Source organism: Zootoca vivipara, chromosome 7 (genome assembly GCF_965207765.1).
Source record: "Zootoca vivipara chromosome 7, rZooViv2.hap1.1, whole genome shotgun sequence".
Taxonomy (NCBI): Eukaryota; Metazoa; Chordata; class Lepidosauria; order Squamata; family Lacertidae; genus Zootoca; species Zootoca vivipara.
Window position 1 is genome coordinate 93541629 of NC_142590.1, and position 15814 is coordinate 93557442.

Below are 15814 nucleotides of genomic sequence, written 5' to 3' on the forward strand. Positions count from 1 at the left end.
TCTCTAAATCAGGGACGTCCCTGGAAAATAGGGACACTTGGAGGGTCTGCTGAAGTTAGGAATGAACATAGGAAGGAGTTGCTGGATCAGGCCAACGGCCCATCTAGTCCAGCATCCTGTTCTCACAGAGGCCAGCCAGATGCCTGTCGGAAACCTGCAAACAGGATCCGAGCGCAAGAGCCCTCTCTCCTCCAGAAGTTTCCAGCCACTGGGATTCAGAAGCCTTGCTCCTTCTGACTGCTAAGGCAGAGCAGAACCATCCTGGCTAGGAGCCATCGACAGCCCTCTCCTCCGTGAATTCTACACAAACCCAGTCTTAGAGGCTCAGGAACACCTCTGAGTGTGGCACGAAAGAGGCCTCCGTCTTGGAAAATGTGCATTTGGAAGCAAAATAATAATCACTGGGGAGTTGCGTATGGACTGATGGAGATCTGCATCCTCCTTGATGCCCCTTTTCCCACCCAGCTTCTTTTACTCCCCTGAGTTCTTCTGCATCACAGCCGTCCAAGAGCTGGGGAAGTGGGATGCCGTCACCTCCTTAGAAAGGAAACTCAGGGGGGGCGCCTTAAGCTTAGCTGCCCCATTGACAGGCCTCTGCGGCTGGCAGGCCCCTTTCAAAGCACAAGGAGAGAAAGAAACTGCTGCAAGGATTTGGGGAGTGTGTGTGTGTTGTGTGCACAAAAGGATGGCTGGACAAAAACAAGCCTGGAAGGAAGGCGATGGTTTTGCTGGCCCATTGACCTGGCGGCTTTGATCCCAGATGCAAAGGGGCCGTGTGACATCATGGCTGGATCCTGCACCCCCCCACCCTTCCTGGGCACCCTGCAGCTGGTTCCAGGCCTGCCTGGCCACGGGGCAGGGCCTCTGCCGCTGGGCACAAAGAGGACTGCTGTTCGCTGGCTCTGGCATTGCTCTGCGAGAGCCTCTGCAGGAGCAACGCCAGCCAGAGAAAGGGAGAGAGGCAGCTTTTTAAAGCTCAGACAGCCTCCCCCCCTTCTTTTCTCCTCCTTTCCACTCCTCAATCCCTCCCCTTCGCAGCTAGAGAGAGCAGGCTCCTTTTTCTTTTGCAAGACGCGAAGGATGGGATAAGTTTGGAGAGGAACGACCAGCGACGTTGGACTCTGGCGGGGTTGAGGCTGGAAGGGTTTGCAAGCTGGCCTGAGGCCTCCCCGCTGTCTCCTTGGGGCATGTGGGGCACACCTGGGATCCGTCGTGGTGCCCCCACCGCAGAAGACAAGCCCAGCAGCCCAGATGGCTGGGAAGGTGCTTGACAGGAGACCCAGACGCAGCAGCAAGGAGTTTGCCAAGAAGTGATCAACAAGGTTTCTTTTGGAGTGGGACTTGGTGCCCCCCCTTGCTTCTCTGCCCCCTCCAGCGTCGCTTCCGAGGGAACCATGGTAATCCGAATGGCTTCGTTTGCGGCTGTTTAGTTTCTCCCTGGCTCTGCCACACCGTGAGACCATCCTCTTTCAGCTCTCTGTTAACCTTGTGGGTGTTGCACGGAGGGGCAGCTAAGATGGGGCAGCAGGGAGGGAGGAGGGGGCTTCTGCTCCAGGCTCCGGGTTTGCTTCTTTAAATAAGGGGGGGGGAATTGGGATCAGTGTAGGATACAGGTTGTCCTTGGGGCTGTTTGGCCATGGAATGGGCTTCCTGAGAAGGTGGTGGTCTCTCCTGAGGTCACAGGGCCACCTGTCATAGACTCTTTAGCTGTGATTCCGACATTCCAGGAGGTTGGGCAAGAGAGCTATTGGGACCCTTTGATGATTCTATGACTCGGCATTTGGAATTCTCAAGAGGTCCGCTTTCTCTTGATGACCTTTGACTAGATGACCCTCGGGGTCCCTTCCAGCTCTACAGTTCTCCGATTCTATGATTCTCTTCTTGTTCTGAGAGCTTTCCAGAGCTCCAGGTGCCTGTCCTATTGAACGAGGCTGCTCGAAATAAGGTCCCTGCAAGCAACCACATGCTCCTTCGAAAGGCAGTCGGTCCGGAGGGGTTGAGGGAACCTTCTTAGTCAGAGGGGGCATTCCATGGGTTTCCCGGCGGCTGTTGGGTGTAGTCTTTGCAAAGCCTGTGGACCTTCTGTGGGAACTGACGGAGATGGGAAGCTGATGATGAGAGAGTTTTTAAGTAGCTGTGTTCATGCCAGGGATGTCCCTGGTGGTTTGGGCCAAGAGGTGAGGCCAGCAAGGTCACTTCTGCTCTGCTTCAGCAAAGTGGCATGAGATGGTGCCACAGTCAGCAGGCCTTGGGATCCAACAGAATTCCTCGTGGTTGCTGGGCTGAGTCAAAGCATCATTCCTGAAGCTGTTTGACATCTTTGGACTTGGCAAGAGGCCCCAGGCTCGCTCCTCACCAGCATCTCTGGGAAGGGTTGGGAGGTTTTGCTGAAGAGCTGCTGCCAGTCAGTGTAGACAATACTGAACTGGATGGAGCAATGGCCTGACTCAGGATAAGGCAGCCACCTGTGGTCCTTTGTACCTGTCATAGGTGAAGTGTTGGAAATTCAATCAGTGCAGGAGAAAGTGTGTGATTTCTTGGAGAACCTCTAGTTGCTAGGAATATCACCCTGGGCGAAGGGTTGGAGATGTAGGCGCTTCTCACGATATGCAAACTTTTGGGTGCTTTCCCCCTGGCAGAGGATTGCCTGACCTCACTTGACCTCGCCCTGCCAGTTAAAGAGACACCTTTGCCTGTTGCGCATATTTATATATTGGTTAAAAATGGTTGTTTTTGGATCGGGATCTTGCGGACTGAGGGCATTGGGTATGTTTAGCCTGGACAAGACATGAGAGGTATTGTGACACCCATCTTCATATATCTGAAGGTCAGGTGGAAGAAGGAGCAAGCTTGCTTTCTGCTGCTCTAAGAGGGGAGGACTCCAACTAATGGATTCAAATGGCAAGAAAGGAGATTCTGACTCAACATTTGGAAGAACTTTCTGAGGGTAGGAACAGTTTGACAGCGAAAAGGACCACCTTGGAAGGGGGTGAAGTTTCCTTCATTGAAGGCTCTTAAAGAGAGGTGGCAGGGCCACTAGGTCAGGGATTCTGTGCCTGTCATCCTTGCATTGCAGGGGGTTGGACTAGATGACCCTTGGTGTACCCTTCCAGCTCTACAATTCTATAATTCTCCTGCCATGCCCCTCCACACATATCGTCCTGCCTCGGTTTGTACCAGCGGAGGTGCCAATGTAGCATTCCTTCGCTGGAGGGTTTTAAACAGAGGTTTGGTGGCAGCCATCTGTCCGGGATTCCTGCTTTGAAAGGGGTTGGACTAGATGAGGTTCCTTCTAACTACCATTCTATGAGTCTATGGGCTTATCCACACCTACCTTTCCTCTGTGCTTTCCAGGCAGGTCAGTGCTTCAAAGGTCTCTATCCTAGCTCTCATTTTTCGCCCCGGAGCTTTCACTGCGAAACCCACTCTTTACCATGGAATCAGAGCAAACGGCAGTCCATGGAGAAAGGGGATTTTCTTAGAATCATAGAATTGTAGAGTTGGAAGAGACCACAAGGGCCATCCAGTCCAACCCCCTGCCGAGCATCAAAGCATTCTTGACATATGCCTGTCAAGCCTCTGCTTAAAGACCTCCAAAGAAGGAGACTCCACCACACTCCTTGGCAGCAAATTCCACTGTCGAACAGCTCTTACTGTCAGGAAGTTCTTCCTAATGTTTAGGTGGAATCTTCTTATTTGTACCTTGAATCCATTGCTCCGTGTCCGCTTCTCTGGAGCAGCAGAAAAGTTGTGCTTCAGCTTTAAAGAGCAGGTTCTTGCACGGAGAGAGGGGGAAGAGCTATAAAGCACAGGACCTTTGCCTAGAAAGCACGGGGCAAAATATAAGTGTGGGTATTGATTTTATGAATGCTCCAACCCAACTCTGTGGTACTGCGGCCTTGCAGACCCTCCAAGTGTCCCTATTTTCCAGGCTCAGCCCTGGATTTACAGAAGCCGTCCCGGTTTCTGATTTGATCCTGGAATGCCCCTCTTTTCCTTAGGACATCCCTATTTTCATCAGAGAAATGCTGGAGGGTAGGGAGTTATGCGACCCCCCCCCCAAGCCAAGGAGATAAGTAACCATGCAAGCTTTAGAAGATATCTGAAGGCAGCCCTGCATAGGGACGTTTTTAAACGTTTGATGTTCTTCTATATGTCGGAAGCTCCCTGCTTTCATCAGAGCAATGTTAGAGGATATGGCATTGTGGGCTGTTTCTTCTTTAACATTTGCTCAGCTCAGTCACAATTGACAAAGCACCAGTTGCTGGAATCTGCTGGAGGAGAAGCTGCTGTTGTGCTCAGGTCTTGCTTGTGGGCTTCCTGGAACGGGCATCTGATTGGCCACAGGATGCTGGACTAGATGGGCCATGGGCCTGATCCACCAGCCAGGTTCTCCTTAGGTTCTTAGGCCTGCCTGCCAGAGCTCCCGCTTCTCAGCTTCCAAGATGAAGCCGGTTTCTTCTTCTTCTTCTTCTTCTTCTTCTTCTTCTTCTTCTTCTTCTTCTTCTTCTTCTTCTTCTTCTTCTTCTTCTTCTTCTTCTTCTTCTTCTTCTTCTTCTTCTTCCTCCTCCTCCTCCTCCTCCTCCTCCTCCTCCTCCTCCTCCTCCTCCTCTCCCTGCCTGGGAAGAGGATCCCCTTTCTCACGCACAGCTTGCCGAGCTCGGAACAAAAGTTTGGCAACGAGAGAGAGAGCGGCTGAGGGATGCAGAGATCTTTAGCAGCTGTTTGGAAAGGGAGTGTGTGGGGCTGGGAAGCCGATGCGGTTAGGGAAACCGCCCGCCTGGCTCTGCCTCATTGCAGACAGAAGGGATAAGGTCCAGAAAACAGAGGAACTAATAGATCTGCTCCCCCGCGGCACACCCAATTCCCCTTTCTCCTTTGACTCCGTTGGCACAAGGGCTGCCTGCCCCCCAAGGCTGCCTCTGAGTGGCAGTCTGGACGCTTGGCTCGATCTTTGCAGCTGGGAACCCTCAGGGGGCCTTGCTCTCTCCCTCAGATTTAGAGGATTCTCTCCTCCCCCCCCCCCCCCCTGCAGAAGAGAAGGAGAGAAATTGGTTCTGATAAGTGGTTTCAGAGGCAGAGCGCAAAGAGAGATTAACTGTGATGGCCACCAACCTAGATGGCTTTGAAAGAAGTTTGAGACAAATTCATGCAGAAGGGGGCTATCAATGGCCCCTAGCCAGGATGGCTCTGCTCTGCCTCCACATTGGAGACAGTAATGTTTCTGAACCCCAGTTGATAGAATCATAGAGTTGGAAGAGACCACAAGGGCCATCCAGTCCAACCCCCTGCCAAGCAGGAAACACCATCAAAGCATTCTTGACATATGCCTGTCAAGCCTCTGCTTAAAGACCTCCAAAGAAGGAGACTCCGCCACACTCCTTGGCAGCAAATTCCACTGCCGAACAGCTCTTACTGTCAGTTGCTGGAAACCCCAGGAGGGGAGAGGGCTCTTGTGCTTGAATCCTGCTCGCAGGCTTCCCTAAGGGGCACCTGGTGGGCCACGGTGAGAACCGGAGGCTGGACTAGATGGACCCTTGGCCTCATCCAGCAGAGGCTTTTTTATGCAGAAGAAATTTGGGGCAGAAGCAGGAAGGCTGTAGGAGGCTTGCGGGGCCCACAAGTCTTTTTGAGGCAGTGGGAAGCCAAAGAAGAGAGAAAGCCTCAAATCTCTATGAAATAACAACAGGAATGCTCAGCAAGCCATAAAATGCCTCAAACCATGTGTTTGAAGTGACTGGGAGGGATCTGACTGGAGCAGAGTTTCTTCTCTCTCTCCCCCCCCCCAAATGTCCCACTGCATCAGAAGGTTCTGAGGTTTTAATGTGAAAGGGAAGAGCTTTCAGAGAAGCCCACCTACCCCCACCCCAAGGTCAAAAGTGAGGAAGCAAAGTCCTCCTCTCAAAGACCTTTTAGAATACCTTGTGGGAAGAGAGCAGAATTTTCATTCCACGAAATGCAGGGTTCACATTTTGCTTCAAACGCAAACGCAAACCTGATTTGCTAAAATTAGCGAGATTTAGCCGTTGAATTCAGTGGGACTCAGTTGCACTCTCTGATTTTTTCAGCTGTGGTTTTAATAAGACAAAGTAATTGAATCTAGGCTTATTTGTAGCCCCAAACGGTCTCATAGCAGAGAAATATTTCTTCCACTCTCTGGCCCCCACCCCATCACCTTCTGAATCACACTCCATTTACAGGTTTAACAATTTAAACACAGTGACCATAATTATAACACATCACAATGTAACACAGCCACAGGGGGTTGGACTGGATGACCCTTGGTGTCCCCTTCCAACTCTACAGATCTCTGAATCCACGAACGTGACCAACTCCACCGAAACCTCTTAGATGTTTAGATGAACGCAAAACATTCCAGCAGGTCAGCTAGCAATATCCAGCACCTACAATATTATCCACCGGCGCGAAGCATTCCTTCAGCTGCACAAACGCTTCCCAGAACTTTTCCATAAACAGAATGGGACGGAGAGGAGGTGCAAGTTCCTTCCAATTTAAATTCAGCTCCTCAGCACAGCTGGGATTTCCATTTGGCCGCCTGATTCCCGAAGCCAGGGCTTTTGGCAGGGAGCGCAAGTGAGCATCACGAGGAGGGTGATAAAATTTCCAGGGCTGGCTGGCAGCAACTGCAGCTTTTGTGGGAGGCAGAGATGTTTTTGGGGAGAGCAACAGGCCCTCTCGCAAGATCTTCCTCTCATCGCCCAGGAGCAGCTTCTCCTCCTCCTCCTCCTTCTCCTCGGCCATCTGCCAGGAATGTGGAGTCTGGGAAGAGGTCTGGCCTGCAGGAGATTTGGGGTGGTCTCTCCAGAGCGTGGGCTGCAGGAACAGAGCCCCACAAACATCTTCCATGTCGGGCTGAGCGAGAGCAGCTCCCCAGACTGAGGCCGCTCTGGGTGCAAGAGGGAGCAGGGAGAGGGTGATTTTTGGGAGAGCGGACTCAAGTCTCCCAGGTCAGGGCGGGCCAGCGCTCGACTTGCTTACATTGGACGGGTGATCGAGGCACCGCCAAGAGCCCTCTGTGCAAACACAGAGGCCAGGGAGAGATTTCCTGGTCAGAGGTTTCCATCTCAACACAAACAGAGGCTTGCCAGAGGCTGAGATCCAGAAGGGTTTATCTCATGTTGGAGCCAGATGAGAGCTTTTCAGAGTCTTGTGATTGAAGCTGTTGTTACCCAGCTGTGTATAGGTCTACTCATTTCGTCTCCCTTGCTATCATAGAATCATAAGAGTTGGAAGGGACACCCCAGGGTCATCTAGTCCAACCCCCTGAAATGCAGGAGGTTAAACAAGTGTAGCGAGCCAGTGGCAGAGTAGTGGTTGCTAGTGAGAGGCTTGGACAATGATCCAGGAGAGACCAGGGTTCGAATCCCCACTCAGCCACGAAGCTCACGGGGTGATCTTGGGGACCAGCCACTGCCTCTCAGCCGCACCTACCTCACAGGGCTGTTGTTGTGAGGATAAAACAATGGGGAGGAGAATTATGTATGCCACCTCGAGCTCCTTGGAGGAAAAGTGGGATATAAAGGTAGTAAATAAGGAAATAAATGGGTGCTGCAGGTTTTGGGAACACAGCTAAACCCTGCTAGCCTGTTTGACCAGTGATGATAGTTGGATATGTGTGTTCAAATATGTATTAACTGGGTTTTTTAAAAAAGTTTTAAAAGCTGCCCGGAGAGTTCTAAAACTCAAGGCCTCTGGGCAGAAATATTTGTTGACCAGCACTGTTCTCCATTGTCGTGGGACGCTGGTGGCCACAAGAGAAGCCTATTGAGACAGCCATGGGTGACACTTGCTCATAAGCCAGCCTTCGTCTTTGCTGAGGCCTCTGCTCTGGCCCCTCATCCTGCCCACCCACGTCAAGGAGAGCTAAATTCAGACTGTGACCTATGAGGCAAATTGTGTCTGCTGGCAAGGACAGAGATAAAACTCTCTGGCCTGTTTGTGCCCTGAAAAGCCTAAAGAGTGAGAAACTCAGAGAACCATAGAACTGGAGGGCAGGAAGGGACCTCCCCCAGGAGTCATCTAGTCCAACCCCCTGCAATGCAGGAACCAGCATGCAAATGGGGAGATCTGAACTTGAGACTGGGTAAAAATCAAAACGGAGGGAAACCACAATGGACGGGACCTGGTTCTGAGCTAGGTGACCCCAGGGTCTGACTCAAAACAAGGTGAATTCATGTTTGCGTGGGTTTGTGTCTATGTAATTGATTGTGAAATGCTCTGACTGCTTACTGCGCCCCTTCCCTTAAAGGACCCCCAATCTCTGGATGTTGCTGTGCAGAACACACTCTCGGGCCTCTACCCCCCCTTTGACATCACGGCCCCGACTGTCCTCAGCCAGCTTTTCCGCGTCCTGGAGGCCAAATACCACAGCGATGGGCTCTGCTGCTTGCTGGACTTCCTCATCCCTTCCAAGCGCCTTCTGGAGCATGTGCGGCAGGCGGCCTGTGTAAGTGCAAGAGGAATGGGTGGTGGGCTTTGGGTGGTGGGTATCTGTTCTTTAGAGCATCCTCCCCCAACCTGGCGCCCTCCAGAGGTCTTGGACTGCAACTGCCATCAGTCTCTGCCATGGGGGCTGCAGTCTTAGAATTACAGATTTGGAAGGGACCATGCAGGTCATCTAGTCCAGCCCCCTGCAATGCAGGAATCTGAGCTAGAGCATCTCTGACAGATGGCCATCCAGCCTCTCCTTAAAAACATCCCAGGAAGGAGAGTCCACCATCACAAGACAGAGTCCATTCCTCTGTCAAAGAGCTCTTACTCTCAGAAAGTTCTTCCTAATGTCGAGTCAGGCTCTCCTTTCTTGTCATTTGAATCCACTCGTTCTGAAATACCAGAAAACACTCTTGCTCCATCTTCCTTTTTCTTTTTCTTTTTAAATCTTTTTTATATATACTTTTCAAATTTATACATTTCATTAATTTTACAATCATCTTAACATTTCAAGGTTTGACTTCCTTCCCCCTCTTTCTGCGGTTCCTTAAATTATTTTTGTTAATATCTTCTGCATATCCAAATTCATTTAATTTGCTCATTTAATTATCTACTTTAAATATAAACTCTAATGAAACTGCAGGTTATTACAATAATCCTGCCAATGTTTTTATCTGTTTGCAATTTATCTGTAAATATTCAATAAACCATTTCCATTCTTTTATTAAAAAAATTTGTTATCTTGATTTCTTATTGAAGCTTGCTCCATCTTTCCTGGGACACAGCCCTTCTGAAATTTGAAGGTGGCGATCATGTCACCTCTCAGCCTCCTCCTTTCCACAAAAGTCCAAAACATCTGTAGGGCACCAGGTTAGAATGGGAAGGGACCCCCCAAGTCCATCTAGTCCAACCCCCTGCAAATGCAGGAATCTCCATTAAAGCATCCATGACAGATGGAGGTTGGTTGCGTTAGTGCAGGCATCCCCAAACTGCGGCCCTCCAGATGTTTTGGCCTACAACTCCCATGATCCCTAGCTAACAGGACCAGTGGTCGGGGAAGATGGGAATTGTAGTCCAAAACATCTGGAGGGCCAAAGTTTGGGGATGCCTGTGTTAGAGGCAGCACAGAGAGGACCACATCCTCCCACCATGATCTTGTCTCATGCAGGTCCATGGAAGCAAGGAGAAGTTGCATCCCATAATTACGTATATTCCCCTTCTCGCCCCCTTTTCCGTGCCTGTCTGCAGGCTCCTTACTCCGGCTGTGTCTTCCTCCACGAAGGGTGGCCCCTGTGCCTCCATGAGAAAGTGGTCGTCCACCTCGGACCGCTCAACCCCCTCCTTCTTCGCCCGGGGGACTTCTACCTGCAAGCGGAGCCCTGTGGGGAGCAGTCGGCCTGCCTGGTGGTCAAATGCCTCTCCAGGGACCTCACCACCGTGGAGAAGATCTCCGTCCCGGAAGCGTCCTGCTCCTTGCTGTTCACCAAAGAGTGGCTGGAGGAGGTCAACCGAGACCTGGACCGGCCAACACTCCACACCTGCCTGGTGGCCACTGGGAATGGGATCGTCCCCCTCCCGTGGAATAAAATAGCCGTCCCGGAATTTGTCGGGGTGCCCAAAACGGAAGGTTTGGTGGAACAAGAGTCCTCAACCCACCCAGCAAATCTCCTGCGTCTGGACTGCATTCCTGACTCGGGGAGTTTGCAGTCTTCTTCTCCGGGTAAGTATCCTGGCCTCATCAAAGTCGAAGAAGGAACCTGGAAGAAATCCGCTCTGTTTGCTTTGCCGAGTCTGTGCGACATCATCGGCGAGAACCTGGAAGGCGAATACGTGAATCTCCTGGGGTTTTCTGAAGAAGGGAAGCAGGATGATTCTCCTCCTGCCAAGGCAAAAGGGTCGGCCCTCGGAGAACAGCTGCACAGAGACACAGCATCACCCAAGGTGGAGAAGGACCTCCTTTGGGTGAACGGGGACAGTGGGGAGATGGCGGGGGGCTGGAGCTGCGGGAAGGGGCAAAACTCAGAGGAAGGTCCCTGCACGCCTTGCCTGAGGCGGCGGCTGGGCCAAGACGCCAAGGTCCCTGAGCCGAGGTGCAGGTACCGCGAGTCGTATGTGGCAGCCCTCAAGAACCCGGTCAGCTTCAGCTCCGGGTTGATGGCAGCTATTTTGGAAGAGATGGATACGTCGAAGCAGGCCTCCTCTTCCCCCTCGGAAAGCGCAGGCGTGCGGCCTCTGGAGGGATCAGGCCAGGGGGCTCCCCGAATCCTCTCTGAGCAGCCGAACAAGAACGAGAAAGCGGAGGACGACTCTTCCAAGCCAGGCCACTCGAGACTCCCAAAGCCTCCGGCAGACTGTCCCGCTGCCAGCCATAAATTCTCATTCCTGAAAGGCCACCGTCAGCTGGGCTCCTCGGCGGGGGGCCTGCCTGGGACGGAGAAGGCCGGGAAGGGCCAGGAGGGGCACCGGAAAAGGACCTCGGTCGTTTGCTCTCCCCGCACGGCCAGAGCAAAGGCGGCAGCTGGGAAAGGTGAGAGTAGAAATAAAGGGAAGGGTTGGGAGGAAGGCACGCAAAAGCATTCGCAGAGGCTTGCGGGGGGAGGGCCGGTCACACTGAAGTCTGCACGATGCGCTGGCATCGCTGGCTCAGGGTGATGTGCCAATGGTTGCAGCATTGGGGGAAAGGAGAGAAAGAGGGAGCGTGACACAGTTATGCATGGCTTGGAGAAAGTGGACAGAGGAAAGTTTTTCTCCTTTCATAAGACTGGTACTCGTGGGCATCCACTGGAGGGCGGGAAGATTCAGAACACGGCACATGGTAAAACTGTGGAACTCCCACAGGAGGCAATTCGGAACACACACACACACACACACACACACACACACACACACACACACACACGCCGCCAATCTGACTGGGTTCCCCCAGCCACTCTGGAAGGCTTTCAACAAATTAAAACACAATATGAACAGCCTGCCTTCCTGTTCAAATGGTTATTATTATTATTTCATTATTTATACCCCGCCCATCTGGCTGGGTTTCCCCGGCCACTCTGGGAGGCTTCCAACAAATATTAAAATACATTAAAATATCACAGATTAAAAACTTCCCTAAACAGGGCTGCCTTTAGGTGTTTTCTAAATGTCAGGTAGTTGTTTATCTCTCTGACATCTGGTGGGAGTTGTTCATCTCCCTGACCTCCGATGGAAGGGCGTTCCACAGGGCGGGCACCACTACCGAGAAGGCCCTCTGCCTGGTTCCCTGTAACTTGGCTTCTTGTAGCGAGGGAACCGCCAGAAGGCCCTCGGTGCTGGACCTCAGTGTCCGGGCAGAACGATGGGGGTGGAGACGCTCCTTCAGGTATACCGGACTGAGGCCGTTTAGGGCTTTAAAGGTCAGCACCAACACTTTGAATTGTGCTCGGAAACGTACTGGGAGCCAATGTAGGTCTCTTAGGACCGGTGTTATGTGATCTTGGCGGCTGCTCCCAGTCACCAGTCTAGCTGCCGCATTCTGGATTAATTGCAGTTTCCGGGTCACTTTCAAAGGTAGTCCCACGTAAAGCGCATTGCAGTAGTCCAAGCGGGAGATAACTAGAGCATGCACCACTCTGGCAAGACAGTTTGCGGGCAGAAAGGGTCTCAGCCTGCGTACCAGATGGAGCTGGTAGACAGCCGCCCTGGACACAGAATTGACCTGTGCCTCCATGGACAGCTGTGAGTCCAAAATGACCCCCAGGCTGCGCACCTGGTCTTTCAGGGGCACAGTTACCCCATTCAGGACCAGGGAGTCCTCCACACCCGCCTGCCTCCTGCCCCCCACAAACAGTACTTCTGTCTTGTCAGGATTCAACCTCAATCTGTTAGCCGCCATCCATCCTCCAACCGCCTCCAGGCACTCACACAGGACCTTCACCGCCTTCACTGGTTCTGATTTAAAAGAGAGTTAGAGCTGGGTATCATCCGCATACTGATGAACACCCAGCCCAAACCCCCTGATGATCCCCTTAAAAGAGGATAAGACCAATTCATGGAGGAGGGAAGGGCTATTGATGGCTCTGCTCTGCCTTCACAGTTGGAGGCAGCAATGCTTCTGAATGGTCAAGAGCCCTCTCTCTTCCAGCAGCTGACTCCAACTGCAGACTAGACGGGCCTTTGGTCTAATCCAGGGGTGGCCAACTCCCAAGGGACTCTGATCTACTCACAGAGTTAAAAACTGGGAGTGATCTACCCCCTTTTGGGGGGTTCAGGTCAAAGCTGTTGAGTTTTTTTTAGGAAGGGAAGCCCTGTTTTGGGGGGGGGGGGTTAGGTCAAACTTGTTGAGCTTCTTTTAGGAGGGAGGGAGGCCCATTTTTTGTTTAGGGCTTCAGCTTTTTTTAGGGAGGAGGAAAATTTTGGGTGAGCTTTTTTTAGGGGTGCCAGTGATCTAGCAGTGATCTACCACAGACATCCAGTGATCTACTGGTAGATCACAATCTACCTGTTGGACGTGTCTGGTCTAATCCAATATATTTCTCTCCCCTGATCTGCCTACGGGACACCTGCTCTCTGCATTTCTCCTGCTCTGGAGGGTAGGACTCGAACCAATGGCTTCAGGTTACAAGAAAGGGGATTCAGACTAAACATTTGGAAAAAACTTTCTGACAGTAAGAGCTGCTGGGCAGTGGAACAGACTCCCACTAGAAGTGGTGGACTCTCCTTCCTGGGAGGTTTTTAAGCAGAGGTTGGATGGCCATCTGTCTATGGATGCTTTAACTGAGATTCCTGCATTGCAGGGGGTTGGACTAGATGACCCTTAGATCCCTTCCCAGTCTAAGATTCTATGATTTCAGGGCACACTGTGACCTGATTTGTGGGGTCTTCTTGGGTAGTCCAGATTTGTGATGGTGTGTGTGTTTGTGTGTGTGTGAGCTTAGATCATGGCATTTGGGGACAACCCATCTCTGCCACTCTCTGACTTTTACATCTTTCTCCTGGCCAGGTGATGTTGTGCTTTCAGAACTTCCAGCTCCCAAGAATGCGGAGAGTGTCGCCATTCCTACATCCCCCGCAGATGTCCTGCTCAGAGAATCCCCTCCTCTGGGATCTGCCCCGCAGGATCTGGCCCAGTGGGAGACGCTCAGTCCCGAGCTTTTATCTTCTGGGATTGTATGTCTGCCAGGTACTGCATTAGTGCCATCACCGTCTTCGCACGCAGTTGACCTCTTGCACAGCTCCCACTTGTACCAAAGACCGCAAAGTGCCACTTTAAAAACTAACACATCTCATGGTGCCCTGGGCTTTGGGGGAACCACAGTTCACTGTGTGCTGCAGCAGAACATGCAGCCAACCCCCTGGAAACTGTTGCATTTGTCTGGAAAGGCTTGTACCTGAGAACTTTCTAGTGGCTCCTGCCCCGAGGTCGCAACCTTTCTAGCCATCCCAAAAGAAAGCAGACGATAATAAATAAATTCACAATTATATTTTTCTTCTGTTGAATAAGATAATGGGTGCCGTTAGACCAGGAGGGTTTCGAAAAGCAGGTGTGGGAATGCGAGAGCCAGTGATGGTTGCAGTGTTGAACTAGGACCTGGGAGAGACCTGGATTCAAATCCTCCCACTCAGCCACGAAGGTTTGACCTTGGGGGCAGCCACTGCCTCTCGAACGAACCTACCTTGCAGGGTTCTTGTGAGGATAAAATGGGGAATAACCAAGTACACCACCTTGAACTCCTTGGAGGAAAGATGGGATATCAATGAACTAAGTCTCTCTACCTCTTTCTCTTTCTCCATTGGCATCTTTTCCCATTTATGGTTGTCTTGACTTTCCTTTGGCTCCAGGAAACGTGGATAAGCTTGGCAGACCCATTGTCCAGATCTGCAGCGCTGGCCCAGCCTGGCAAGCCCCTTGGTGTTCAGCCAGAGAAGTGGCGCGGCTTCTCCTCTTCCTTTGCACCATGTCTAGGTCAGTTTCCCTCCTTCACCGGCTGCCTGGGAGGCCTCCCTTGTCAGTTCCTGTGTTGGTGAATGAGAACGATGCTCAGGTCTCTTTCCTGCAATCGTAGACTCATAACCTCACAGAAGTGTCATGTTGGAAGGAGCCCCCAGGCTCACCTGCTCTGGTTGTCAGATACGACCGAAGGCATTAGGGCATGGGTGCAGATGTCAGTGGTTTGGCCGGCAAGCGTTGCTCCGTTGTCGGTTGGGCATCAGGGTCATTCTTTGTTTTGGGTAGAGGGGTGGTTGTCATCTCCACCTGCCCCTCCAAACGCTGGGTATCCCATTAAAGGGATCTGGGGGGAGTGGCCATGCCTGCATGCCTGGGGGGGGCAGAGCCGAAGGCACTCCTCCAGACATTGGTCCCTGCGGGGGTCACCCTATATTATGTAAGTCTCAGGGACCCCCGCCTGGATTGACCTACACTTCACTTCCGATGGGCGGGCCAAAGTATTGAGCCAAACCTCTTTCATCTGTATTCAATAAAGTTGCGGCCTGTTTTGACCCCAAAAACCAGCCTCATTCGTCTCTTATTTATATGGGTTGGGGCAAGTTGGATTTGATTTAAATCAAATCGATTCAAGTAAGACTTGATTCAAATCATTTTTTTTTTACAGAAAGACTCATTCTTGCTGGGATCATCTTAATATTGACAACAAGAGGAAGGTTTCATTTTTGGAATAATAAATTTTCAGAGTGGTTTTTGCAGTTAGATCAAAAATTACTGTTTTGGTTATACTATTAGAAATACATAGACAGATAATTATGAAATTATTCTGAGGTTGAATAAGTTAACTGTTTCTATTTGGACAACTTTTCTGCTGTGCTTTATTGGAAGGAGAAAAACAATCATTTCCTTAATAACAATTTAAAACAATAACACTATAGCATATGTATCCATGTTTGTTAACTGATGTGGTTAAACAATTTTTAAAAAACAACTGAGACTGAGTTTTAAGCACACATGAAAAACTTAAAACAAATCCTTATTTCCTGATGAAATAGCCTTTGGACTATAATGTAACTTAAATAGAAAACTATCTTTAGAAAGATTTTTCCTCCAGAAGCATTTTATTTTAAAAAATCCAATTTAAATTTTAAAAAATCATTGATTTTTATCCACCCTGGGTTGGGGTTGGGTGAGCCCGGCCGGTGCCTGGTCCCGCAACTCCCTGGCAATGCAGGGACGGCCACTGCTGCCTCAAGGAGATGCCCCAGGCCCTTCAGAGGTCAATCATAGGATTGTAGAGTTTTCCACCGCAGGCTGCAGAATGGAGAGGGGGTCTGGCCCCCTTGGCTCCCCCTCGATGGCGCCAGCATGTGCAACAACGTCTATCCTCTTGCAGCATCTCATGCAAGGACTCAAAATTGTCGTTGAGTTTGCTTCTCC

General features: G+C 51.1%; 1 protein-coding gene across 1 annotated transcript in view; it reads left to right on the top strand.

The window, feature by feature from the left end:
* Nucleotides 1–785: 785 nt before the first annotated feature.
* KIAA1755 (KIAA1755 ortholog) overlaps nt 786–15814 on the top strand; it is a 28874-nt gene continuing 13845 nt past the window's right edge. The window contains exons 1-5 of the mRNA XM_035123943.3: nt 786–1397; nt 8270–8467; nt 9700–10978; nt 13430–13609; nt 14269–14392. Coding sequence (XP_034979834.3) covers nt 1395–1397; nt 8270–8467; nt 9700–10978; nt 13430–13609; nt 14269–14392 — 1784 coding nt within the window. The 5' untranslated portion in view covers nt 786–1394. The remainder of the gene's footprint in view (nt 1398–8269; nt 8468–9699; nt 10979–13429; nt 13610–14268; nt 14393–15814) is intronic.